The following is a 26,001-nucleotide window of genomic DNA, read 5'->3' on the forward strand; positions in this document are numbered from 1 at the left end:
TTTCCCTTTTGCTTTGAGTATCAGTATTTTTACCACAATGATGACTCTACCTAGAGATTCCTAAGCCCTGGGCTCCTACGCTTGTTAAAGAAATGACGGTGCTAGTGGTTAAGAATCTGCCTGCCAACGCAGGGGACACGGGTTCGAGCCCTGGTCCGGAAGACCCCACATGCCGCAGAGCAACTAAGCCCGTGGCCACAACTACTGAGCCTGCGCTCTAGAGCCCGCGAGCCACAGCTACTGAAGCCCGTGCACCTAGAGCCCGTGCTCCGCAACAAGAGAAGCCACCGGCATGAGAAGCCCGCACACCGCAACAAAGAGTAGCCCCCGCTCGTCGCAACTAGAGAAAGCCCGCGCGCAGCAACGAAAACCCAACGCAGCCAAAAATAAATTAAATAAATAAATTAAAAAAAAAAAAAAAAAGAAATGACAGTGCTGTCCAGACACCTGCTAGCTTGGGTGAGGTTTTCAAAGCTCCGCTGCTCTGGAAGGCTGCTGGTAATCTTCTGTGGAGGGTCCTCCCTGCCAGGAGCCAGGTATTTCCTACTATAATAGTGCGACGAAACTGGAGGGCTTGTTTTGCATTATGGTTCTTTAGGTTTCTGATTTCCAACTTTGATGACTAAAATTCCATCAAAATACTGGAACACCCCCCAAGTATTGTTGGTGCCTTAACTCGCATCCTTAAAGGTATATTCAGAAATACTTTGATTCACCCAGAACAAAACACCTTGTTTTGTTCTTGAGAGTTGGTGTTTGTCCAAAATCAAAAGTTTGTTTTCAGGATGCTTGGTTATCTTTATTTATAGCAGAAAAGGTGTTTCCCTAGTTAGGAGCTGTAAGTAAAGAGATCTTTCATAACAGTTCCAAGCCACATTCAAAATAGGTGGCCCAGAACAGCCTCCAAGGTGCATTTTGGATGCACCTGTGACTTATTACCTTTTCTCACCATCCCCTGAGTTAGGATAAAAAGTGTGTTTCGGCCCCACAGAAACTGGATACAGCCACCCAGACATTGGTGGAAATTCTGTCTCACCTGCCATCAGCAGTGCTACCAGAGATGACAGCACTGTCCAAAACAGGCCCCTGCCTTCATGCCCCAGAAGTCTCAAGTCCCGGCACACTGCCCTTCTCAGCAAAGCTTGCTCCCTGTCCCCGTTGATGTCATTTGCAAGTCTGGCACCCTAGTGTCCCAGGGAAGGCTGTGGAAGGCTACAGGGCCAGAGCCCAGCAGATCCAGGCAAAAACGGCAGCCCTGGCCACGCTGATGGATGGAATCGGCTTCCTCTTCATTCCCTCCCTTGACGACGGGAATCACACATAGAAAAGATGAGAAATACGGGGAAAGGAGAGGAAGTGGCTGAGTGACAAACTTGACTTCATGCTCCCATCCAGGAGTGTGGGTATTGTGTCCTAACGATTCCTGCAGCCCTGATTTCTACAGAGCTGTGTGTTCCGTCTGCTGTCCTACGGCTCCAGGGCAGCCGTTGTCCAGCTCACATAGGGAAGCTTTGTGTTGATGGCCGCTGTTTCAGTCCTTACAGAGCACAGATGGTGCCTGCATTGCATCAGCATTGACTCTTCCCCACTGGCAGAGCCCACTGTGGAAACAGGAGAGGGGAGTGGAAATCAGAAGTATACAGTCCCTTTGGCAAAACGTCTGGTTTCCATATATGCATTTACCCCGGCTTACTGTACAGCCTTGGATAACCCAGTCAGCATGCCTTGACTTCTGTTTTAGGGTGGTTAGTAAAGGACTGAGATGAAGGAAACTAAAGACGGTAGAAATACTTTTATTGCTGTTGGATACCATGTCCATAAGGCAAAATCTGTAGCTTTGTTCCTTCTGTGAGCCACAGTAACACCCACTTCCACTGCAAATGGAAAAGCTCTGCTTGAAAAGATGATACACATCTTTTTAGAATTTTTAGTGTCTGTGTCTCAAAAGCCTATCAAATGTATTATCTGAATTTCTTCAGCATGTCCCTATTTATTTATTCCTGTTTTGCAAATGAAAGGGGAAGTGGCAGCAGAGTTGCCCAAGTTGTCAAGGTCAGATTACTTTCCCCACTAAAGACCAGTGATCCTCCCTTGGTGGCACAGAGTCCTCATGGCGATTGGGGTATTAGTGGAATGTAAACCCACTTGCTGGACTTCCCTGGTGGCGCAGTGGTTAAGAATCCGCCTGCCAACGCAAGGGACATGGGTTCGAGCCCTGGTCTGGGAAGATCCCACATGCCGCGGAGCAACTAAGCCCGTGCGCCACAACTACTGAGCCTGCGCTCTAGAGCCTGCAAGCCACAACTACCGAGCCCATGTGCCACAACTACTGAAGCCCGCGTGCCTAGAGCCCGTGCTCCGCAACAAGAGAAGCCACCGCAGTGAGAAGCCACCGCACCTCAAGAAGAGTAGCCCCCGCTCGCCGCAACTAGAGAAAGCCCGCGCGCAGCAATGAAGACCCAATGCAGCCAAAAATAAATTTTAAAAAAATAAATAAAATAAAAAATAAACCCACTTGCTTCCAGAGGTCAAGAAGAAAATAACATTTTCCATAAGAGATGTGTGATCTGTCAGTTCTTCAGTTTTCATTTCAGATGGAAAATATGACTTTAGTTCTTGATGGAAAAAAAGATTCCCTAACCAGGTATGACAGATGTCTTCAAATATGTGATGGATTGTCATGTGAAAGAAGGACTCAAATCCTCTGCTTGCCCCGGCAGGCATTACTAGGGTTAGCTCAATTCAGTTCAACCAATAGTTATTGAGAACCCACAGCGCATAAGGCTCATGCTTTAAACTGAAAGGGGGGAGGGGGAGGGAAACGAATATCCTGCTAAACTCATGACACCAATTATCACAGAAGCAAGCAGGTTTGACATTGATGTGAAAGTGAGAAGTATTTGGTGAATCATTGGATAAACCAAGGAGAAGGGGAAGACAGAAGCAGTACTTACAGTTTCCAATGTCTATCTATCAGTGGGTGAAACAGGAGTAATTAACAAATTGAATTGGAGATTATTGCCAGGGTGATAAATAGAATTTCTTAGGTAACCCACGTAACCTGGCGAGCAAAAGGGCATCACATCGAGATATGGCTGAGAAGGAATTCCATATTCAAATTAAAAATGTCACCAACTGGGAAGAAAAGCAGAGCAGCACCATATATCCAGAAGCTCTGTAAGCAAGTCAAGAAACATGAGGGCAGGAGCCTTCAAAAGAGTACTGGGAAGAGATTAGAAAAGAGAGAAACAAAACTGATAGTGTAGTAGGAGTTCTTTATGGGTTATACAGTCAGAGCAATTACCAGCTCCATGTTCCAATTCCCATTTACAAGATTAGGGCAAAGGAGAGGCATGATACAGAACTTCAACTATATAAATAACTATCAGAATTCTCTTCAACTAATAGAAAGAATACCTGAGTGATCATTGATGTGCCTTACTGGCAGTTTCACCTTCAAAAGGGTAGAGAGTTCGAGACTAGAATTGCTATTCTGGTCCTAATACTGACTAACTAAAAGGAACTGACAAGAGTATACGTGAGAGAAACCTTAGAAGAGACCATATCATTTTAGAGAACATGATCATCAAAGAGGAGATTTTGCACAGTCCAAAATATTTCAACACCTTTTTATTGTGATTTTAAAAAGCACAACATGAATTTACCATCTTAACCATTTTTAAGTGTCCTATACTAATGTCCATCAAACATTCATCTTACTTTAAAAATAGTCACATTGTTATGAAACAGATGTCCAGAACTCATAACCCTGCAAATCTGAAACTCTATACCCATTAAAGAACCACCTCCCTTTCCCTCTGACCCCAGCCCCTGGTAACCACCATTCTACTTTCTGTATCTATGACTTTGACTACTTTAGGTACCTCATGTAAGTGGAATCATGCAGTATTTGTCTTTTTGTGACTGGCTTACTTCACTTAGTATAATGACCTCAAGGTTTATCCATATTGTAGCATGTGACAGGATTTCCTTCCTTTTTAAGGCTGCACAGTATTCCATTGTATATATATATACCACATTTTGTTTAGCCATTCATCCATTAATGGACATGTGGGTTGCTTCCATTTCTTGGCTACTGTAAACAGTGCTGCTATGAACGTGGGTGTGTACAATACCTCCTGCTTTTGATTCTTTTGGATACATACCCAGAAGTGGGATTGCTGGATCAAATGGTAGTTCTATTTTTAATTTTTTGAGGAATGTTCGTACTCTTCTTCCATAGCAATTGCACCATTTTACAATCCCACCAACTCCGCACAAGGCTTCCAGATTTCTCCACATCTTTGCCAATACTTATTTTCTCCTTTTTTGATAGCAGCCATCCTAGTGGGTATGAGGTGACATCTTATTGTGGTTTTGATTTGTATTTCTCTGATGATTAGTGATGTTGAGCATCTTTCATAAGCTTGTTGGCAATTTATATATCGCCTTTGGAAAAATACCTATTCAAGTCTTTTGCCTTTTTTAAAAATCAGATTATTTGATTATTTTGTAGTTGTTGAGTTATAGGAGTTCTTTATATATTCTGGATATTAACCCCTTATTAAATATAGGATTCACAAATATTTTCTCCCATTCCATAAGTTGCATTTTCACTCTGTTGTGTCCTTTGATGCACAAAAGTTTTTAAACTTGATGTAGTCCCATTTGTCTATATTTGCTTTTGTTGCCTGTGCTTTTGGTGTCATATCCAGGAAATCATTGCCAAATCCAGTGTTATGAAGCTTTTCCCCTATGTTTTCTTTTAGGAGTTTTCTAGTTTGGGGTTCATGACCTTTTGAGAGATTTTTTTAAATAAGAGAAATGTAGAAATTACACATATGCAGGGAAAGATGACTCAGGAGATCTATGAATGCCCAAAACAAAGTTCAGATGAGGACCTTTTTTGTTTCAACAAAGGAGAGTAATTGTGCCAGCAGTTCTCTGTTTAGCTCAATTTTCTTTTTTTTTTTTTTAATGATAGAAAAACATGAACGACTATGAAAAGGTATATGGACCCAGAAAAACAGTATCAAGAAAACCCAAGCCCAAAATGAATGGAGACCTTTCAAAGAGGGACAGATAAGGAAAACAAATATATTGTTCTCTGTGGAGCAAGAAGACGAGGAAACCCAACAGCTGCTCCTTGGGGCTGAGCATTTAGTATTGAGGATGACAGAGAGCCCTGAGTTACCTCTATATTGTATGTCATGGAGAATGTTCATTAGACGGAAAACTGAGAAAAACTTGGAGAAAGAAATGGAAACCCCAGGTAGAAGAAAACGCCTAAGCCCCCAGTCTGGAGGAAGTAAAGCTCCCAAAGTACAGAAAAAAAATAGACATAACGATGGTACAACTTGTTAAGGTCAAAATCTTTGAGAAACTGTGGAGCCCAGCAAAGCATCAGAAGTCTGGAGATGAAGAAATGGCATTATAGTTTTCAAAAAAAGGAAGAAAGTGGATCTTAAAAAGTTTGCCTAGAGGGACTTCCCTGGCGGTCCAGTGGTTAAGACTCCACGCTTCCACTGCAGGGGGCGCGGGTTCGATCCCTGGTAGGGGAACTAAGATCCCGCATGCCGCGTGGCACAGCCAAAAAAATGAAAAGGAGAACAGTGTATGTAATAAAAATACAGTTTTCTGAATATCTAGACAAGTGTACACTCTTGGGTCAAGAAATCAATTTTGCAAGATTAAAATGGACACGTGGCTTATCAGTAGCACGTGCTAGAAACAAAAAGCTCAGAGATGGTAATTGGTAGCACCATAAGTAACAAGTGGCAATGAAATAAATCATTGCATTCATAGAAAATAGGCTCTAGCCGGAGGGAGGGGACAGTTCTGTCCTCTGTTCCAGTGACTGGAGCATTTACTCAGTCCAGGTGTCTGCTGGGGACGTAGTCAAACTCAAGATGTTTCAGAGGGGGGCGATGGGGAGGGGAGAGGGGCTCGTAACTGGTTAGGTTTCAGGGATGGGAATTTTGGCTTAATAGGAAGAAGCATTAGAAGGCTCTGATGAGGAACTGAACTTCTTTTAAAGACTAGAAGCTTTAAAAAATGGTTTGTGTTTTCTGGTTGAACATCAAATGGTTGCTGGTTGGTTTGAAAGGACTAGAGGGGTCTAGGAGGTAAAACCAAACCTTGACTCAAGAAAATTCTTGTCTATGAAGATCATTGGTTTCCTGAAAGAGGGGAGAGGGTCATTCAGATGGAAAATAGGTAATTTTTAAAATCTTTTTAAAAATAATTTTCTGTTGGAGGTGGTTTTTCAAATGAAACTGTAAACCTAGATGCAGGTTTTACTACTTCATTACCAGTGAGTGGGATGCTTTTCACTTTCATTTTACACTGAAAAACGTAAAAACTTACTACTATCTTATACCTATTTTAAGATCTACACTTATACTGAAATTGAATTTTTAAAAATTACTCCATGAGCTTCATTATATAATCTTTCAGAAGAGAGACTTTCTGTTTTCATTGTATGCTTTTAGAGTAAATATGAATACAGTACCTTATATTTGAATCACATATGACTTCTGCCCGTCGCTTACCTGGAAATATAACCATCTATAGCTGAATGAGAAAATAATTAAGGCCACACATGAAGGAGTGAGATGAGGGGTAAAATCACCCGGGTGAAATGAAGGTTCCACAGGGCCAACGTGTTGCCGGTTCCCAGGAAAGACGATAATGAATGCTTGCTTCCCCTTCCCTGTTCTCATCAACCTGAGACAACCAAATGCCTCAGGGGCAGTTTCGGCTGTTACGTAGCCTCATGATAATTCTGAGCCAGCTGACACAGGCAGGGGCCATGTGACTTGCCCCCTATACATCAGCTTTATCAGGCTGCCTTTCTCATTTGGAACAAAGCTTTGGTCCCTCATGGCTCCCCGCCAGAAAGGCGTTTCTGCTTTGATTCCTTCCAGATTCCAAGAAATGAAGCTAAGCTTAGCCTGCTGATTTATCAAATTCCTATGCGATAGAAGAGCTCCCTAGATTTACGAGGTTTTACCAGGCAGGAAAGGGACTTAACACTTAGCTTCATTCTTTGGGAGAAATCTAGCCACTGCATCTGAATAATGTAAATAGCGATAGAAGCAAATGTGAGATTCATCCTTCTCCCTACCCGGGAAGTACCACATTCAGTTGGCCAGACTTCTTTGGATAGAGCTGTATAAAAGTGAATGCTTTAGAGAGTGCAATAAAACTCGAAATATGAAACATCATTCCTTTTCTGGTTTACTTCAGAGAGACAGCAACTGGTATGAAAGGAGCAGGAGAGTTGAACTCTGCAGTCAGAAGGCTTGAGTGAAGCCCTGGCTGACCAGACATGTGACTTTGGGAAAATCCCTTCACCTGTCTGAGCTTTCTGGGCTTCACCTCATTTGGCTTCCTTGTCTGTAAAATGGATGAGGATTGAGTCAGGGAAACAGAAACCATGACAGGTGTTGCAAATAGAGGGGGTGTAAGACAGCGAATTGGTTACACAGGTGCTGGAAAACTGAAAGAACAGGAAGTGGAAGGAGAGTTAACCCAGTGATTAATGATGGCAGGAAGCGGCTCTCACTCCCGGGGCTGGAGGGATAAAAGGGACCTCTGAGCATGCAGGAGGGGCTGCACCTGGGGAGAAGACCACCACTTCCAGACACCCCACCAGGGAAGGACAGAGAAAGAGAACAAGAAACGGGAACCACAGCTTCTTTCCTCCTACCTCTGATCTCCCACCAGTGCCCCCTACTGGCAGAATAAGTCACCTGGCAAAGGAGCCTGGGAAACAAAGTTGAAAAACTCCCAGCCTCAGGGGCTTCCCTGGTGGTCCAGAGGGTAAGACTCTGAGCTCCCAGTGCAGGGGACCTGGGTTCGATCCCTGATCAGGGAACTAGATCCTGCATGCATGCCACAACTAAGAAGTCTGCATGCTACAACTAAAAGATCCTGCATGCATGCCACAACTAAGAAGTCTGCATGCTACAACTAAAAGATCCTGCATGCCACGATGGAGATCCCACATGCTGCAACTAAGGCCTGGTGTAGCCAAAATAAATAAATATTAAATATTTTTTAAAAATTAATAAATAAAAAAATAAAAACTCCCAGCTTCAGCATTAGAAAGGGGAACATAAGGAGAGTGGGTATGACATATGACATATAGGAGAGTTGCTGAGAAAGTAAATCCTAGGGGTTCTTATCCCAAGGAGAATTTTTTTCTTTTTATTGTATCTATATGAGAAGATGGATGTTAGCTGAACCTGTTGTGGTAATCATATGTAAATCAAACCATCATGCTGTACACCTTAAACTTATACAGGGATGTACGTCAATTATTTCTCAATGCAAGTGGGGAAAAAACAAAAGAAGAGTGGGGCATGAGGCTGAGAGACAAAACTGTCCCGTTGTGTTTGTATTAAACTAGTGCTACTTTAGTTCATAGATAGGTAGAGAAGGATATATAGATAGATTTGGTTCTGATCTAAACAGTTTTTGAATAATTTTTTGTTAAAGATTTTTTAGTTAAAAAATTTGTATTAGTTCATGATTTAGGAAAACTACCAGATGTATGTTTCTGCAAACCCTTGTGACAGAAGAAATCATAGCGGCAACCTGGATTATTACAGGATCCTTCCTCAAGAGTTCCTGGATCTGTGAACTGACTCAAGTGTGGGATGATGACTCTATCACAGAGACTCAAGCAGGGCTTTGTCCACTTAACCTACATGATTTTCTTTTTTTTTCACCAATCAAAAAGTACCTTCGTGGGCTGACTATGTATTTCAGTCCAAGATACTCATGATCCTGCCAGCCACCGCTGACCTACACTGCTGATGCCAGTAGCTGTGCCAGCTAGCCTTTGGAGTTTCACTCAATTGGAGTTCACTGGCTCTACCCTAGGATGCCGTCACCCCACTGAGATCAGGGAGCAGAGCCCATTTCAACCTGCAGGGCATAGGTAGCAAGTGTGTGTTGACAGGGCCAGATTCAAGGGCTTATGACCTATGCAATTGCCTAGGGTCCCCTGCTCAGAAGGACCCTGTCATCATCTTCAAGTTCTGAATCTCCGAACAAGAGGACCACCTTTCCACTTTGCACTGGATCCTGCAAATCATGTAGCCAGTCCTGGTGCTGGGAGGACAGTTGTGATTAGAGGCCCAGGAAAGGCCTCACTGAGAAAGTAGCATTTGAGAAGAGCCTGAAGGAGATGAGGGAGTGAGCCAGGCCTTTCTTTGACTTATTCTGATGAACTTCAACTCAGCCTTCAACACTTGGGGCAAAGGTCACCACTTCTAGGAAGGCTACGCTGACGCCCTTAGGAGTTACTACCCCCAGCTTGGTCCTGCCTTAGCACCCTGCAAATACCTGTTACATACTTAGATTACATTGTAGACATTTGTGTTGAACATCTGTCTCTCTGGTCACCCTCTTAGTTCCTTGGAGAAGGAGACTATATATTATTCATTTTTGTAATAACAGCAATAATAATAGCTGTTACTCAATGCTAGAAGCTATTCCATAGGTTTTACTACAAGGCAGGCACTGTTGGTCTTATAGTTGGAGAAACTGAAGCACAGAAAGATTCAGTAAGAAGCCCAAGTTACCCAGCTGGCACATCATAGAGCTGGAATTTGAATCCAAGAAAGCTGGTGCCCTCAGTTGTCACACAGTGCACGGTCAGTGCCCAGAACATGGTTGGTGAATGAATGAGTAAACAAAAAATAGTAATGACTGAATGATCACATAGAGAATCTCAGGGACAGATTTACAAAAAGGAGAGGAACTTTGTATTTTGGCTGCAAACCCAAATTCAAGCCTGCACAGGAGAGAAAAGACACTTAATTTCACGCTTTTAAGCCACATTCATTAACACAAATTTTTTTAAAACCCACTATATGAAATTATATAACTTGTACATATAATCAACTTGCTTTAGTTTTTGTACTGTTACTTTAGGAATGGAAACAGGTTGTTTGGTCTGGCTCTATCGTTAACTAAAACTGGTACCAAAATAACCAGAAGCTTTGTTGAAATAGTGATGTTAACTTAACAAATACATCCTGAATGTAGTGTGCTTATAAAAGCATGCTGCTTTGGGGAGAAACAAGTGAGAATATGGATATTAATTATAGAAAACTAAGATTGGAAGCGATTCCTCATCGCTAAGTCAGTCTTCAGCCTGCAGAATGGGATGCAGTGCATTGTGGAGGTGGAAGGGAGGAGTGAGTTGTCACTGGTGCTGTTTTCTTTATTTGACAAGTGCCTTGCTGTGCAAATACAACCCAAGTCAGTGTTTTCAAAAGCCCATCGGCATAGCTTTGCTACCTCCTCTTACCTGCTCCAGCAGCGTAGGAGAGATCCAGCTCCGTTAGGACATGACGTTGCTAAAAGTAAAAGATAACCGTGTTTTGTGAGGCTGTGGTTATGGGACATTGAGCAGCGTGCCACCCCTCTCCTGGGACGCAGTCCCCAGATCTCCTGACCCGTCAGATCGGGCTCGGGTAGATGGACTCAGTGCTGCAGCCATGAATATACACTGCCAGAAGCAGCAGAGAAGACCTTCATCACATGGCTTGAGTAGAAAATGCTGTTCCAAGTCTTATAAGAATTCCCAAACCCTATTTTCAATTTATGCCTGAAGCCCAGAGGCCTGATCCCTGTAATAATCCAGAGTGACAAAGCTGTTAGAAGTTTCCTTTCACAAGCTCTGTCCAGCAGCACACGGATCACGTCCTGAGGGAATGAGCTCCCCAGCTCTGCAAACAGCACCCAAGCATGCCCTCTGCCAGCTGCGTTTTCATCACGTCATCTTCCTTTCTTCCACAGCAGAGAGATGATACGTCAGAACCCAAGGGAACAAAGGGTGGAGGGTCATAGTTTCAGTGGGTCAGATTTTCAACCCATGAGTGGCGTGTAGGCTCACACCACAGTGCACGAGTCTGGTAGTCTGACCTTGTTTCTTTCAGGCCCGAAACCCAACGGTCAGAGCCACTCGCCTTGGGTGTGCCAACTGCTGGATGAGGTCACCGCCTCCTTGGGAGCAACCAGAGAGCAAGGCGGGATTACTTCCTGACCTCTCGCGGGTCTTAGTCCCCCAGGGCGCCCTCCATTCTGCCCAGTACGTGAGCCAGTCTCATCTGTAGCACAATGTATATTGCACATTATGGAACCATAATGTGATGGAAAAAATACTCTTCAGAATGATCCAACCAAAAGATTCCACTCAAAATGCAAGACTGTTATCCCAGGTGCCCCTAATACTGTATTTTGCATTTGTTTATCATTCCTTTAGGCCATTCCTGACCGGTGATTTTTAGCCTAGATATGTCTGCTTCCCTGAGAGTAGTGGAACACAGCTCCATTAATACCAGTGAGCTGGGACTGGCTTGCTGTTTCTCATCACTTCATTCCACTGTAACTTGATGATCATTACCCTTTTTTTTAAAATTTATTTATTTATTTATTTATTTATGGCTGTGTTGGGTCTTCATTTCTGTGCGAGGGCTTTCTCTAGTTGCGGCAAGCGGGGGCCACTCTTCGTCACGGTGCACGGGCCTCTCACTATCGCGGCCTCTCTTGTTGCGGAGCACAGGCTCCAGACGCGCAGGCTCAGTAATTGTGGCTCACGGGCCTAGTTGCTCCGCGGCATGTGGGATCTTCCCAGACCAGGGCTCGAACCCGTGTCCCCTGCATTGGCAGGCAGATTCTCAACCACTGCGCCACCAGGGAAGCCCGATCATTACCTTTTTAAATAACATTGTTATGGGTCATTAGTTTTGTGGGTGATTCTCCACCTCCTACCCCCTCTTATTTTTCCTATTATCAGAGCCTTACTTGTTACAAACAGAAAGTAAATAACAATGCAGGCTTGTGGCCCCAGTTTCATAAACATGCAGGTTCATGTCGGTACCTGGATATTTGCTTTCTGAGTACGTGAGCTTAAATGATTCCTCAAAATGGAAAGACAGTGCAAGCTACTCAAGATGGAGGCTAAACCAATATTTAGAAAGCCACTGCCTATTTTAACACTGGCCTGCATGTGTGATGGGCACCCACTTTCTGTTTTGTGTATTTGGAACTATTGCAACTGGGCTGAAATGCACCAGAGATGGGTTCCTGGAAGGGACAGCAGTGGCAGTTCAGAAGGTACCCATTGTATCAAAGCAACCCTTGACCCCGATCGGACCCAGTCGGGGGCAATTCAGTACACTCCAGGTGTCCTGCTTACAAGTCCCTGCTTCCAGGGATCCCACAGACCTCAGCAGTCTCCTCTTCTCCTGAACTGGTCAGGATTTCTTCGTTGACAACTAATCATGTCATCTTGTGACATGTCATCTTGCCTTTCCATTGTTGATTTACGTGGTTCCTGAAAATTAACTTATTCTTCTTATCTCCTCTTCAAAGCTAAATTGTAGGCTTCTTGAGCACAGGGCTGAGTCTTGTACTTAACCATTTTCCATAGCACTTAGGTTGGAATTCCAACTCTCTACTTACTAGCTCTAGGACCTTGGACGCACTCCTTCACCTCCTTGCTTCTCAGTTTCCTTGTCTACAGAATAGCAGCAATCATGCCTGCCTTCCAGTGCATCAGGAGAACCAGCTAGCGCGGTGCTGGGCACTAGCAGGAGCTTGGTGAATAGTAACTGACTCTCTAGACAAAGCCCTGCGCGCAGAAGCTGAGCAAAATTTAGCAGAATTAAATATGACAAAGCATGGTTTAAACTTGCAGGAGGGAAGAGCTAATTATGGACTCTCGAAATTTCATGGTGAGGACACCGTTTTCTCTGACCTGGGATTGAATGACATTTTACAACCCTGTTTCTATTCATGACTCGTTCATGACCATGTGACGATCATTTCAAGCTCATCGTGTCTCCTGAGCCCCCAAAGGATCAATGAACTGATTTGGGATGTGGAGACTGTGCTTATTGGCATCCTTGGACCCACTCGTACATTTAAGTATTAGCTTGGCCCTGAGTGGAGAAGCTTTCTGCAGCTCCTTGCTGCCATGAGGCAAGTGGTGATACCCAGGACTGATCTAGTGATCCTCAAGAGTGTCCCTTAGCTTCTTCAGGAATTTTCTTTAAAAGCAGCCATAGCAGGGGATAGTGGTACAGCTTACTGAGACCGCATCAAAATAAAAAAGAAATGGGGATGAGAGTATGAGGAGGACTGTATAAAAAAAACATAAATAGCATCAAGATGAGTTTCCCCGATTTCCCGTATAACGAGTGCATCTGCCAAAACTCAAGATGTGTATTATCCACTCTGCAATTGGCAGATTGCCTAGGAGCGGAGCGGAAGATGCTTCCTGATGGAGGGGTCAACTCTGCCTTGATTCTGCTATTTTCTCTTTGTGGTGGAGCCGTGTTACAATGAAGAAATGGGTCCTGTGACATTCTCATCAGCCTTCTTTGGTTACTTATCAATATGCACTTCCTTACCTTACACTCCCTTTTATAGGTTCCTGGGAGAAAAGTACATAAAACAGACATTTGCTGAATCTATTGCCATGTCAGCTTAGTAGAACAAAAGTGTAGGTCAGGTGAACTCCCTTTCAATATAGGTACTGGGGGACGTGACAAACAAGCACTCCTGCCTGCCATTGATTAATTGGTGTAGTTTGTTGGTTTACACAGTGCCTTGCTCCAAAAGTAATTTGAGACAGCACTCACCAAGCAGAGTGTGTTGTCACCTTCTGGACACTATAGTTGTATGTTAGGGGCACAGTTAGACTTCAGACATATTCAGTGATATACAAGCTTTTATCAGATGTTTAGAGACCCTCCTTAGGTGCAGGGTTACAAAGAGAAATGAAACAATCCCTGATCTGAAGAAGCTTTGCTGTCTACTGGTAGAAACTGACACAATTAAGTACAATAAAAGGGAGATGGCAATGATTGCCCTTGTAGAACTATAATGTGGGTCTTGCAGTCATGGGTTTTTGTTGTGGTTTTTTTTTTTTTTTTAAACCAAACATCTCAGGACTCATTATCTGATGGAGAAATTTTTTTGAATTTTATTTAAAGTACTTCAAAAATATTAACAATTAAAATTCCATTCAGCTATGTATCTAAGAAATTTCCCTTACTAGGCATTCCCTTAGAATGCAGTCAGTGATATAAAATCAGCACTGCCCTTGGGGAAGGCAGGGTGTTTCCTTTCTTCGGCTATGGGGGCTGAGAGGATGGTGTCATTTGCTCTCTAAGAAGTCTGCAGAGGGCTCCCAGAAGAGTTGATGTCTGTGTTGAATCTTGAACAGCAGATATAGGTCCTCACAAGAGTTTGGGCTCTGTGTGCTGTTCTGAATTCAATCCATGTGGCAGTCAGCTCCAAAGCCTGCGGGTTCATCTTGCTCTGCACTTATTCCCCTAGCAGATATTTTTTAGTCACTGCTACTGTAGCTTCCAGCAAGGGGTCCATGACCTCTGCTTTCATTTGTTTTGTGCACATGATTTATGGACCTGCCTCCCCTCCCTTCCTTATAGGGTCAGCAGTGCTTGCAAGAACCTAGAGGATGCGTGGGTATGTGTATAGGGTAGGGAAGCCTGCCCTGAACACCAGCAAGTTTAATCCATTTTCATTCGAAAGAACAACTGGCCTTAGGCAACATATTTCTAATGGTCTAAGTCATTCAGCGTGTGTGTGCGTGCAGGCATGCGCGTGTACACAAGCTGTGCATAAATAGCATGTTTCCAGTCTGCGGAAAATGTGTAATGGACTAGCAGCACATGACAGTAGGCTCAGCCCCTGAAGATTTACCAGGAAAGAAGACAGCTGCGTGGCAAAGCTGCTGCTTATAATTAGGGAAGGAATTGCCCATGTCCTGTGCCATTCAACAACTTCAGCCATTTAAATGACAGCCGGCTTGTTTAGCTCTGTAACCACCCTCCACCCTTTTTAGGGGCCAGGAGTTGAGAACGCTGCTTTGGACTGTCATCTCTAGTATCATTCCAAGATGGGATATGACGTGATGACTGGAAAATCTCAACTAGAAACCATGATGAATGAGCAAAAAACAGGAGTTGCTTTCAACGTCTCTTTTTAACTTTGTGAGGGAAAAACTATTTTCAAAACCCCGTGGACTTTCCGGTTTCTAACAGGGCCATATTGCTAGTTCTGCAGTTGACAAGAAAACTATAATGCTTTCTTTGGCTCGAGTGAGCTGTAAGAAGTATCACAGCACTCCTGATGTACAGTGGCTCTCAACAGGACGGATGGGGAGGGAAATTAATAGGCTTCCCATTGTTACCGTGCATTTTTGCCAGGATATTTCATTAGTGTAAACACTGAACCCACTGTCATCTTGTTTAGCCACTTGACCCTGATGATTTTCAGTTCTGTGTGTCGTGATGAGTAGAGCGCTGGCATGCACGAGACAGGCCCTAATTACTGGAAGCAGAATCACTGCTGACCCAGGACGAGATTAATTGCTCCTTTGCAGTCTTTATCCTGGGACATTAGCGCTGTCTGGTTATCTTGCTTCAGTTGAGGGATTCGGGACAATAGCAGTGCTGATGGTAACGGTCGGCAATTCCCCTGTTTGTTTTGCAGGTCACGGCCAGGGGGTTTGGGCCGCTGTTGCAGTTCGCCTACACCGCCAAGCTGTTACTCAGCAGAGAAAACATCCGCGAGGTCATCCGCTGTGCCGAGTTCCTGCGCATGCACAACCTGGAGGACTCCTGCTTCAGCTTCCTGCAGACCCAGCTCCTGAACAGCGAGGATGGCCTGTTTGTGTGCCGAAAGGACGGTGCGTGCCAGCGCCCGCACGAGGACCGTGAGAACAGCGCCGGAGAGGAAGAGGAGGAAGAGGAGGAGACGATGGATTCGGAGACGGCCAAGATGGCTTGCCCCAGGGACCAGATGCTTCCAGACCCCATCAGCTTTGAGGCCACTGCCATCCCAGTACCAGAGAAGGAAGAAGTTTTGCTGCCGGAGTCCGACGTGCCCGCGGACACCAAGGAGAGCGCGGCAAAGGACGCGTTAACGCAGTACCCCAGATACAAGAAATACCAGCTTGCATGTACCAAGAATGTCTATAACGCATCATCACACAGTACCTCAGGTTTTGCAAGCACATTCAGTGAAGATAACTCTGGCAGCAGCCTCAAGCCGGGGCTTGCCATGGGGCAGATCAAAAGCGAGCCGCCCTGCGAAGAGAACGAAGAAGAGAGCATCACGCTCTGCCTGTCTGGAGATGAGCCTGACGTCAAAGACAGAGCCGGGGACGTGGAAATGGACCGGAAACAGCCCCGCCCCGCCCCCGCGCCCGCCCCCGCCCCCCCTGCCGGGGCCGCCTGCCTGGAGAGGTCCAGGGGCGCGTCCTCCCCCTCCTGCTTGAGGTCTCTGTTTAGCCTAACAAAAAGTGTGGAGTTGTCCGGCCTGCCCGGTACCTCTCAGCAGCACTTTGCCAGGAGTTCCGCGTGCCCTTTTGACAAGGGGATCACTCAGGGTGACCTTAAAAGTGACTACGCCCCTTTCCCGGGCAATTACGGACAGCCCCACATGGGCCAGAAGGACGCGTCCAGCTTCACAGTGGGGTCGCCCCTCAAGGGGCCTGGGTTGGAGGCGCTCTGTAAACAGGAAGGAGAGCTGGACCGGAGAAGTGTGATCTTCTCCTCCAGCGCTTGTGACCAAGCGAGCACCGCGGTGCACTCGTATTCTGGGGTGAGCGGTTTGGACAAAGATCTCTCTGAGCCGGTGCCAAAGGGCCTGTGGGTGGGGACTGGCCAGTCCGTCCCCAGCTCACAGGCCTACCCTCACGGTGGGCTGATGGCTGAACACTTGCCCGGAAGGATGCGGCCCAACACCAGCTGCCCGGTGCCAATCAAAGTCTGCCCTCGCTCGCCCCCGTTGGAGACCAGGACTAGAACTTCGAGCTCGTGCTCGTCCTACTCGTACGCCGAGGACGGGAGCGGGGGCTCGCCCTGCAGCCTTCCTCTCTGCGAGTTCTCCTCCTCGCCCTGTTCCCAGGGAGCCAGATTCCTTGCCACAGAACATCAGGAACCAGGCCTGATGGGAGATGGAATGTACAACCAAGTCCGACCCCAGATTAAATGTGAGCAGTCTTACGGCACCAACTCCAGCGACGAATCCGGATCGTTCTCGGAAGCAGACAGTGAGTCGTGTCCTGTGCAGGACAGGGGCCAGGAGGTAGGGAACCCAACTAAATTCAAGCATGTGATCCACCCTCAGTCCTTTATCTGGACTCTCCCTGCCCCCCCACCACTGCCAGATGGTTCTTGTTTGTCAAGATTAAAGGTTACAGTACAGGGACTGTCCCCCTCATCTGTAGAGGCAGGAGGCTTCAAGGCGATTCCAAATTAACCACTTTGTCCTAGAAAGCACTTGAAATTTGATCGAGATTTCAGTACTCAACAAGCAGAGGCAAAGTGCCTAGTGAAAACAGTTAAGTCAATGCCTGAAAGTGTGCGCAGGTACTTCCGATCCCCGCCCCCCTCTCCTTCTCCTCTGTCTGCTTTGAAAGGATGCCATACCCCTCACCCTCATCCTTGCCCCTTGCCTCTTAAGGATGCCATACCCCTCACCCTCATCCTTGCCCCTCGCCTCTTCAGCGTGAAGGAAAATATAGAATCGCTTTCAAAACTGACTGTTTGAAACTAGAGAGATCCACACTGAACAGGTGCTTTCCCAGCACCTTTAAGTTTCCTTGTCGGATGGGACTCTGGAGCCATCCCTTGTCCATTCATTTCGATGCAGGTGATGGACAGCTCACCATCCGTCCCAGTCCCAGTGTCACTGAAGAAGCACCCTTGTCAGTCACACATAACTGTATAATGTGTCATTTCCCAAGCTCCCCACAAATGGTGAGAGTCATTTTAAGGAACAGTGGGGTTGTGTAGCAGTCCACCCTGAAAGCAAAGTACTTTCTAGATAAAAGTTCCCAAAGGCGCCATCTGCATCTTCCCAATGCTGGGAGAGGAGGCAGGAGCAACGCCAGCCACATCGTGAGCAAGACTCACGTGGCCGAAGAGAGAAGGAATAGACGCCCTCAGATGCTCCCCCTTCCCCTGTAACATGAGGGGCCCCCGGAGAGATCTGAGGGTGTCTGTGTCATGATCTGGCACAGTCTTGCTGATCGACAAGCAACCAACCTGAGGCTGCCACCTGTGTCTCAGACCTGCCTCTGGAGCAGGACAGAGCGAGCCCGGTGAGAAGTCCCTCCCGAGAGCTGCTTCTCCGAAAAACACAGGAGGAAATGAAGCGTGTTCCTCATTATGCCAGTGCCCTCCGCCCGCGTCTGCGCTCCCTGGTTATTAGCCTCTAGCGAAGCAGGAATGTTAACCCAGCCAGACAGCAGAAATGCCACACAGGGTGAGGTGGCTTTTCACAGAGCCACGTGTGGTTCATTCAGCCTCTGCGAGGTTGGCGAGAAGCACATGAAGATTTTAGATCGGGCATGTTTTGAAAATAGATTCCAAGACTTCCTGTGCCAACTACAGAAGTGCCCTGTGGTCACTTCCTCGTTTTCTAGCTAGCCCGGTCCCCGCTCTTCTGTTACTGCCTGGCAAAGGTGGAGAAAGAAACATACTGAAAGGATTTAATTTAGCTAAAAGTCATTAAAAAGGAAATTTGAATGGGAAACTATTGCTATTTGAATACACTATATCCCCTCAGGTTTGGGATGGAGGTTTGGGCTCAGTGCCCCAAGCCAGACTCACATCTGTGTCGTCACGTCTGTGTCCCTGACCTGAGAGGACTGAGGTTTCGTGAGGACAGTGAAAGGCTGTGCGTTCTCTTTCCTCACTCATTTCTTTCCGTCTGATCACAACGTTTAGGAGGTTTTCTTATTTCCCTGAAATTATTCATAGGCACCCCTGATGCAGAAGCCCAGTCGCTGGGTCCATCGGCATAATGATTTCCCTTGCCAAGGATGTCTCGAGAAAAGGACAAATGCCTTAGAGTCTTTGTTTTCTTTATATCTCTCCCTTAAGAGGAGCCTCACCATTAACTAAAGGGAGTGTGCGTTTATGACATTTGCATATGTTTAAGGACCTGTCAGTTTCAGATAAATCTCCTTTTGTCTGTCTAATGTCCCCAAAGAGAACTTAAAGTCACTTCTTGGAACTAAATGCTGCCAACAAGAGCACATGTGTCTTTCCTGTGTTCGGGCCTTATCACTTGTCTACCTTAGACCTTTTCAGTTTTAAATGAATCGATGAAAAGGAAAAATCGGGGCTTCCTTGGCGGTCCAGTGGTTAGGGCTCTGCGCGTCCACTGCAGGGGGCGCAGGTTCGATCCCTGGTTGGGGTGGGTGGGGAGGGAAAAAAAAGAACAGGAAGAACCATTCAACCTATAAAATAGTCATGAACAGGACTAGTCTCCCCTCAAAAAATACCGCTGTTTTCAAAAATATTTTTATTTTCACTTTAAAAAAATAGATCTGTTCTTTGCATTTCTAAACAGTCTTGAAAGAAGAGACATTTTCCAAATTTCTGTGTCATTTTGGGAATCACATTTAGCCCCTCTCGGTAGTACATTCTGGGTAGGATTGTTATAGTGAAGCTAAGGTTTTTTCCCAATTTGACCTTTTAGTTTTCCTAAAGTAGAGATTAGGTTTTGCAAGAACTGTCTCAGGAAATTAGCATGACTGCTCCTCTTTGAGTTAGTACTTTGCTTTGGGGAGTTTCTTTGACCCCAGTGGAAGTGTGGTCTCCAGTAATAACACTGAAGGCAAACTCTTCACAAAGTGAATCATAACTGATCCAGAAGCCAACATCTCCTGGGCTGATTCTTCCCCGATCTGCTCTTGTGTAAGGTTCCAGGTGACTTCTCTTCCAAGTGAACCCCAAAGAGATGCCAGAGCCAGAAACCAAAAAAAGAGTTTCCAGGGGACTTTCTTGGCGGTCCAGTGGTTAAGATTCTGCGCTTCCACTGCAGGGGGCTCGGGTTCGATCCCTGGTCAGGGAACTAAGATCCCACATGCTGTGTGGCATGGCCAAAAAATAAATAAAATTCAAAAAAGAAGAGTTTCCACCTCCAGCCAGCCACCTGTTCAGTACTTCAGACTGACGGGTCCTGGCTTCCTCCCAATCTCTCTTTCTCTGTAAAGAGCCAAAATGTTAGATCAAAAGAAAAGTGTTAACCTACCTTATATTCTGATTTCTAGGTACATCCTCTTAACTCTCCTATCTCGCCAGCATTGACTTCTCATCCTAACTCTTCCCCAGCTTTGAGGAAAGTTTAAATAAGCACAATATTGTCCTTTATCAACAATCAGCTTTTTTAAGTTCCTCTTTTTAAATAATCAATCACAGCATAGCCAGCCCCTAACATACCAAATTTAGCAGGCTTCCTCTGTGCCTACAACAGTATATAAACACACATTCGCACCTCTAGGGGTTTGGGTTTTATTTTAATACCATTTGCCATGTAATTACTAAGCAACTTGCTTTTTGCACATAGCTGTCTACTGTGTACGTGCCTCTAGGTCAATCGTGTAGGGTTGACACATGCTTCTTTAATATCCGTGGTTCCCATAAATCACAATTGACTCAGCGATCACCTATCAACAGACATTCCGGTTTCCAGTTTTTTCCCTCTTACAAACATCGGTGCAATAAACATTCTTGTGAACATGTTTAGTGGTGGTGCTTTTATTTTTGTGGGTTAGAGCCCCCATAAATGGGTTAAAGGTTATACTCATTTGTTAAATACTACCTACCTACTTTCCCAAAAGGTTGTAGCAATTCACATATCCTTCAGCAACTTATGAGTGTCCATTGCCCCCTGTCCTTGCCAGTAGTAGTGGTCACCAGTCCTTTTGTTTTTTGCCAATCTGATGGGCAAAACATGATGACTTCTAGTGAAGTTGATAACTTTCTTGTGTGTATTCGCCATTTTGTATTTCCTTTCCTGGACTTCCCATTTGTCCACTTTTCGGGTATGTTGTTTGACTTTAGTCAATTTACAGGATCATTAATGCTTAATATAGGAATATTAATCCTTTCTTATATTAATCCTATATCTTCTCCTTGTCTACTTTTTATAGTGTCTTTTTCCATTTAAAAAAAATTTAAGTTTTATGTAATCAAATTATCAATCTTTTTCTTTATGACTTCTGGGTTTGCTATTTTACTTAAAAAGTCAACTTGGGAATTTTTATTTATTTATTTATTTTTGGCTGCACAGCACGGCATGTGGGATCTTAGCTGCCCAACCAGGGATCAAACCCGTGCCCTCTGCAGTGGAAGCATGGAGTCCTAACCACTAGACCGCCAGGGAAGTCCCCAACTTGGGAATTTTTTTCTTCCAATGATGAAAAAATGGACAGGTCATATTAAGTGAAAAAGGTAACATAAGCAGTATGTATAACAAGGTCCCAGTTTACTTCATAAAGAAACATATTATAAATAATAAAAGCAGTATAGAGAATAAGATAAAATGGGAGGCAAAGTTGGCAAGAGGGAATACAGGGAAAGGTTAATTTCTATGTATTTCTGTAATGTTTGAATTCTGTATATCTCACACAGATTCTTTTCTTAATTGAGATATAATTCATATACCATAAAATTCACTCTGTTAAAATGAACAGTTCAGTGGTTTTCAATGATTCACAAAGTTGTATGACCATCACCAATGTCTAATCCCAGAATATTTTCATAACCCCCCAAAAAAACATAATATCCAGCAGCAATCAATTCTCATTGCCCTCTTCCCTTACCCCATGAAATTACTAAACTATCTTCTGTCTCTATAGATTGCCTAGTCTAGATATTTCATTTCAAAGGAATCTTACAATATGTGGCCATTTGTGTCTGGCTTCTTTCATTTAGCATGTTTTCAAGGTTCCTCCTTGCCATTGATGTACCCACCAGGTACATTATCATGTATCAGTTCTTCACTCCTTTTTATTGCTGAATAATATATCACTGTGTAGATATACCAATTTTGTTGATCCATTCATCAGTTGAGGGACATTTAGGTTATTTCCACTTTAGGGCCATTATCAGTTATCTGCTATGAGCATTTGTGTACAAGTTTCTTGTAGACATGTGTTTTCAATTCTCTTCGTTATATACCAAGGAGTGGAATTGCTAAATCATATGATAACTCTATGTTTAGCATTCTGAGGAACTACTAGACTGTTTTCCAAGGTAACTGAACCATTTTACATTCCTACCAGCAATGTATGAGGGATCCAATTTCTCTGCATCCTCATCAACATTTGTTACTGTCCATCTTTTTTATTATAGCCATTCTCGTGGTGTAAAGTGATTATCTCATTGTGGTTTGCAGGTTCATTTTTAAATTTTGAAAATTATAGAAGAGTCACGAGCATTTGCCAAGTAGTAAGCATCTTAGTGACATAGTTTTGTACCACAAGCATTAACTGTAGATTTTAATAAAGAAGCACTAGGAAGACAGTTTATTTGCATAGTCAAAAGCATTGATTAGTTGGACTTGCTTTATCTATTTTATTTTTTTGGCTGTGTTGGGTCTTTGTTGCTGCACGTGGGCTTTCTCTAGTTGCGGTGAGCGGGGGCTACTCTTTTGTTGCAGTGCACGGGCTCAGTAGTTGCGGCTCGCGGGCTCAGTAGTTGTGGCAGGCGGGCTCTAGAGCGCAGGCTCAGTAGTTGTGATGCATGGGCTTAGTTGCTCCGCAGCACGTGGGATCTTCCCAGGCCAGGGCTTGAACCCGTGTTCCCTGCATTGGCAGGTGGATTCTTAACCACTGTGCCACCAGGGAAGTCCTGGACTTGCTTTATTAACACGCTTCATGTCAAGAGGGATGAAAGTGTATGAGGGTGATGTGTGTACATGTATGTTGGTGTATGTGTTGGGGCAGGGAGAAATAATGTCCAGAGCAAACACAGAAATGTTACAGAAGAGCCGTGTCTGACTCTAAGTCTTCCACCCAAATGTTGGCTTCCAGACATACGTTGGATGTAAAATGTTTACAGTCGTTTTTGTGGTTTGTTGAATCAGGCATCTTTTTACAAGTAACTGTAGTTGGTCTGCTTAATATTTAGAAAGAAAACCTTGCTGGGCAGCATAGAAGTCAGCCATATTTCTAATTAAAACAATGTTTTCACGTTGTCTAGAAAGACTCTTAGCATCTGCAACTGCAAAGCATATCGTATGACAGAAAGAAGAATCTATGTGACAAAGAAACATAGGGCTGATAAACAAATACTAATACTCCACAACGACTACTAGTACTACTAATAATAATAATGGGAATTCCCTGGTGGTGCAGTGGATAGGACTCTGCACTCCCAATGCAGGGGGCCTGGGTTCAATCCCTGCACAGGGAACTAGATCCCACTTGCAGGCCACAACTAAGAGTTCGCATGCCACAACTAAGGAGCCAGTGCAACCAAATAAATAAATAAATACTAAAAATAAATAAATGAATTCTCGCTTAAAAAATAATAATAATACTTCATACTCATAAGGCAGTTCAGACTTTTCAAAGCACTTTCTCCATCTATTATCCAGTTTTATTCTTCATAGCAATCCTCTCAGCTAAGTAGGGCAGATATTATCTCCCTCTGACTCCCAGATCCTCAAAGAACTTCAGGACAGAGAAGGAAAGACTTGCCTGAGATCACATAGCTAGGTAATTGCAGCATCACAACTAAATTCCAGGTGTCCTGTGTTTGTTTCAGAAACTGGATCATAAGAACAGAGGTTAGACGGACAGTTGTGCAGGAAGTGTGTCTTTGGCAGGGGAGATTTTGTCACTGGCATCTGCCCGGCACAGAGCTGGCTGTCGCCATTCCAACAGCACTAGAATTGTCAGCCCAATGGGCATCTTGCTTTGTCCCCCAGACAACTCACAGGGATCTGAGGGGCTTGTAAGAGCATAAATGTTAAAGGCTTTGGAGAGGTGACTGCACCATCAGGTCCTCAGGGTACTGCTAAGAGGTCCAACTCCTGCAGCTTCTACTCAACATCTAATAGTGAAACCAAGAAAGGAGATAGGAAAGACGATTGACCAACAAGCTTCCGCTGGGATTGCTAGAGGAAAGAGGTGCTTTTTTTCGCCTTTTTCTACAACGCCTGCATCTCTGTCCTGCTTCTCCAACAGCCCCCATCCAGCACACCGAAGACACCAGGCGAGTGAGATGTGTGTTGAGAGGCATGGTGAGGTGAGGTAGCCATTGCACTGTCTGATTACAACCCTGTAAAAAGTATACAGAGGAAGCAAAGATCATGGGGAAGTCCACCAGAGCAGAGGAATCATTGTTTGGGTGTGGACACTTTATTCTCCTCTTTTGTCTCATAATTGAATTTTCTGCCAGAAGTTATACTTCTCGTACAATTTTTAGATGGTATTTTTGTTTAACTGGGAGAGAGGGGATGTGGTTTTGGCGGCAGAAACAGGGTAGTTGTTGGCAGGAGAGAGAAAGGGAGCAGCTGCTTTCTGTCTGGTGAGAAAGAAGCACCAGCGCCTGGGGTCCAGCCAGCAGCAACCCCTGGTCAGGCCCCCGAGGAGGAATATTTAGGTTTCTTTCACTGTCCAGATGTCACAGCGTCTTCCCACCTTTTGTCAGCCCCTAGGGCCAGAGACCCCTCGGCAGTGCAGGGACCACTCATTGCAGGGAGCTCCCAGGAGGTCTGAGCCCCTCCTCTGGTCACTACCGAGCCGGCCAGGACGGGTACCTGGTGAAAATAGCTTCTGCCCTGTTCCTCCTGCTGTGCTCCGGAGAGAGGAGAGTGAGTACCGTGCTGGGGCCAGGATGACAGCAACAGAGCAGATTAGACAAGCTGAGGCTGCCCAACTCTCGGAGTGAGTCTCCACTGAGAACCCAAGCGGTGGCAAGCACCTGTCTAGAGAGACGTCGGCGCCCCGGACCCCTCGGGCCCTTGCCCTTCTAAGCAGCCTGGCCAGCCTTCCGTGCCTCTGCGCTGAGCCTCACTCACGTGTGATCGCCGAATGGTGGTGGTGGTGATTGGCTGGACTCTCCATCTTGTCACCTCACTGTTTACAAGAGTCTGTGGAATGAAAACTAAGCTACCTCCGAGAAGTAAAATCCTGGAGGAATCATTGGGTTCTAAGAATTTGCCAGAAGAAAGGCAGTCAGGAGGGCCCCAGCCTTCTCAAGGTCCAAGGCCAAGTCACATAAGCTGACTTTTGAGCCCATCTGGGGAATATGTGGGTGCCTACCAGCCTGGGAAAGGAATGTTCTCCCAGCTCCATAGTGGGTCTGCGGCTGCTGTTCATCTCCGGGGAAGATGCCCTTCAGCTTGGAACTTACTACCCTGAAATCAACAAATAGGTGTGGTGAAGTTTCCACTGTGCCTTTCCAAGAACAGTCAGGGGCTTCCCTTTGGTAGCTGGGGTAAGTCCTCCCTAGCTAGAAGGGTAGCAGCACCTTTTTGAAAGAAACAAGAGTAGCTGGGGTTTGGGCTTTTTTTTTTTTTTTTTTTTTCATGTGGAAGAAAGTCTATAGCTGATGATTTTCCTTTGACCTCTTTGCAAAGCAGCTTGAGTTGCAACAGCTCTGCTGAAATGTTATATGGCCTTTTGCTTCAAGGACTTTGAAACCAGCATTGTTGATTTTTCCTCTTTCCTGTCAACGTCGGTCCTGTTTCCGTAGTGTTTTATGTTTGCTGTCTGGAGGATTTTAAATACAGTAGCTCTTGGTATAGAGGGCCTTTTGACTTTCCCTGTGGCCTGAGCTATAGGTATATATTCTGTCTGAAAATAAGTAAACACACTGTAGAGCAGAAGCAGAATTGCTTTGTTGTCAGCAGAGGGGGAGACGCCACGAAGCCCGAAGTGCTGTAACCCCTGCTGTGCAAACAAGCCTCCTGCCTGGTGTGGAAACATCCCTGTACCCAACAGACAGACCTCTGTGTTATTTAGGTACCGTCCAGGATCTGAGTGTCTGTTTGTTATCCAAAGGGTATAAAAGGGAAATCAAACATTCTTTCATATCATTATAAGCCCTGTGCAAACACAGCCCGTGGACAAAGCCCTTTCCTGGGTCCATAAACAAGGAGCTGTTTGTCCTGACTGCCCGTCATTAGCAGCCAAAGCAG

General features: G+C 45.0%; 1 protein-coding gene across 2 annotated transcripts in view; it reads left to right on the top strand.

Annotated features, from left to right (window-relative positions):
• The window catches only part of BACH2 (BTB domain and CNC homolog 2), a 360,151-nt gene that overhangs the window by 321,729 nt on the left and 12,421 nt on the right, over window positions 1–26,001 (top strand). For both annotated transcript variants that reach the window (XM_068551454.1, XM_068551453.1), the window contains exon 5: window positions 15,544–17,142. In XM_068551454.1, coding sequence (XP_068407555.1) covers window positions 15,544–17,142 — 1,599 coding nt within the window. The remainder of the gene's footprint in view (window positions 1–15,543; window positions 17,143–26,001) is intronic.

Source organism: Eschrichtius robustus, chromosome 9, assembly GCF_028021215.1.
Source record: "Eschrichtius robustus isolate mEscRob2 chromosome 9, mEscRob2.pri, whole genome shotgun sequence".
NCBI lineage: Eukaryota > Metazoa > Chordata > Mammalia > Artiodactyla > Eschrichtiidae > Eschrichtius > Eschrichtius robustus.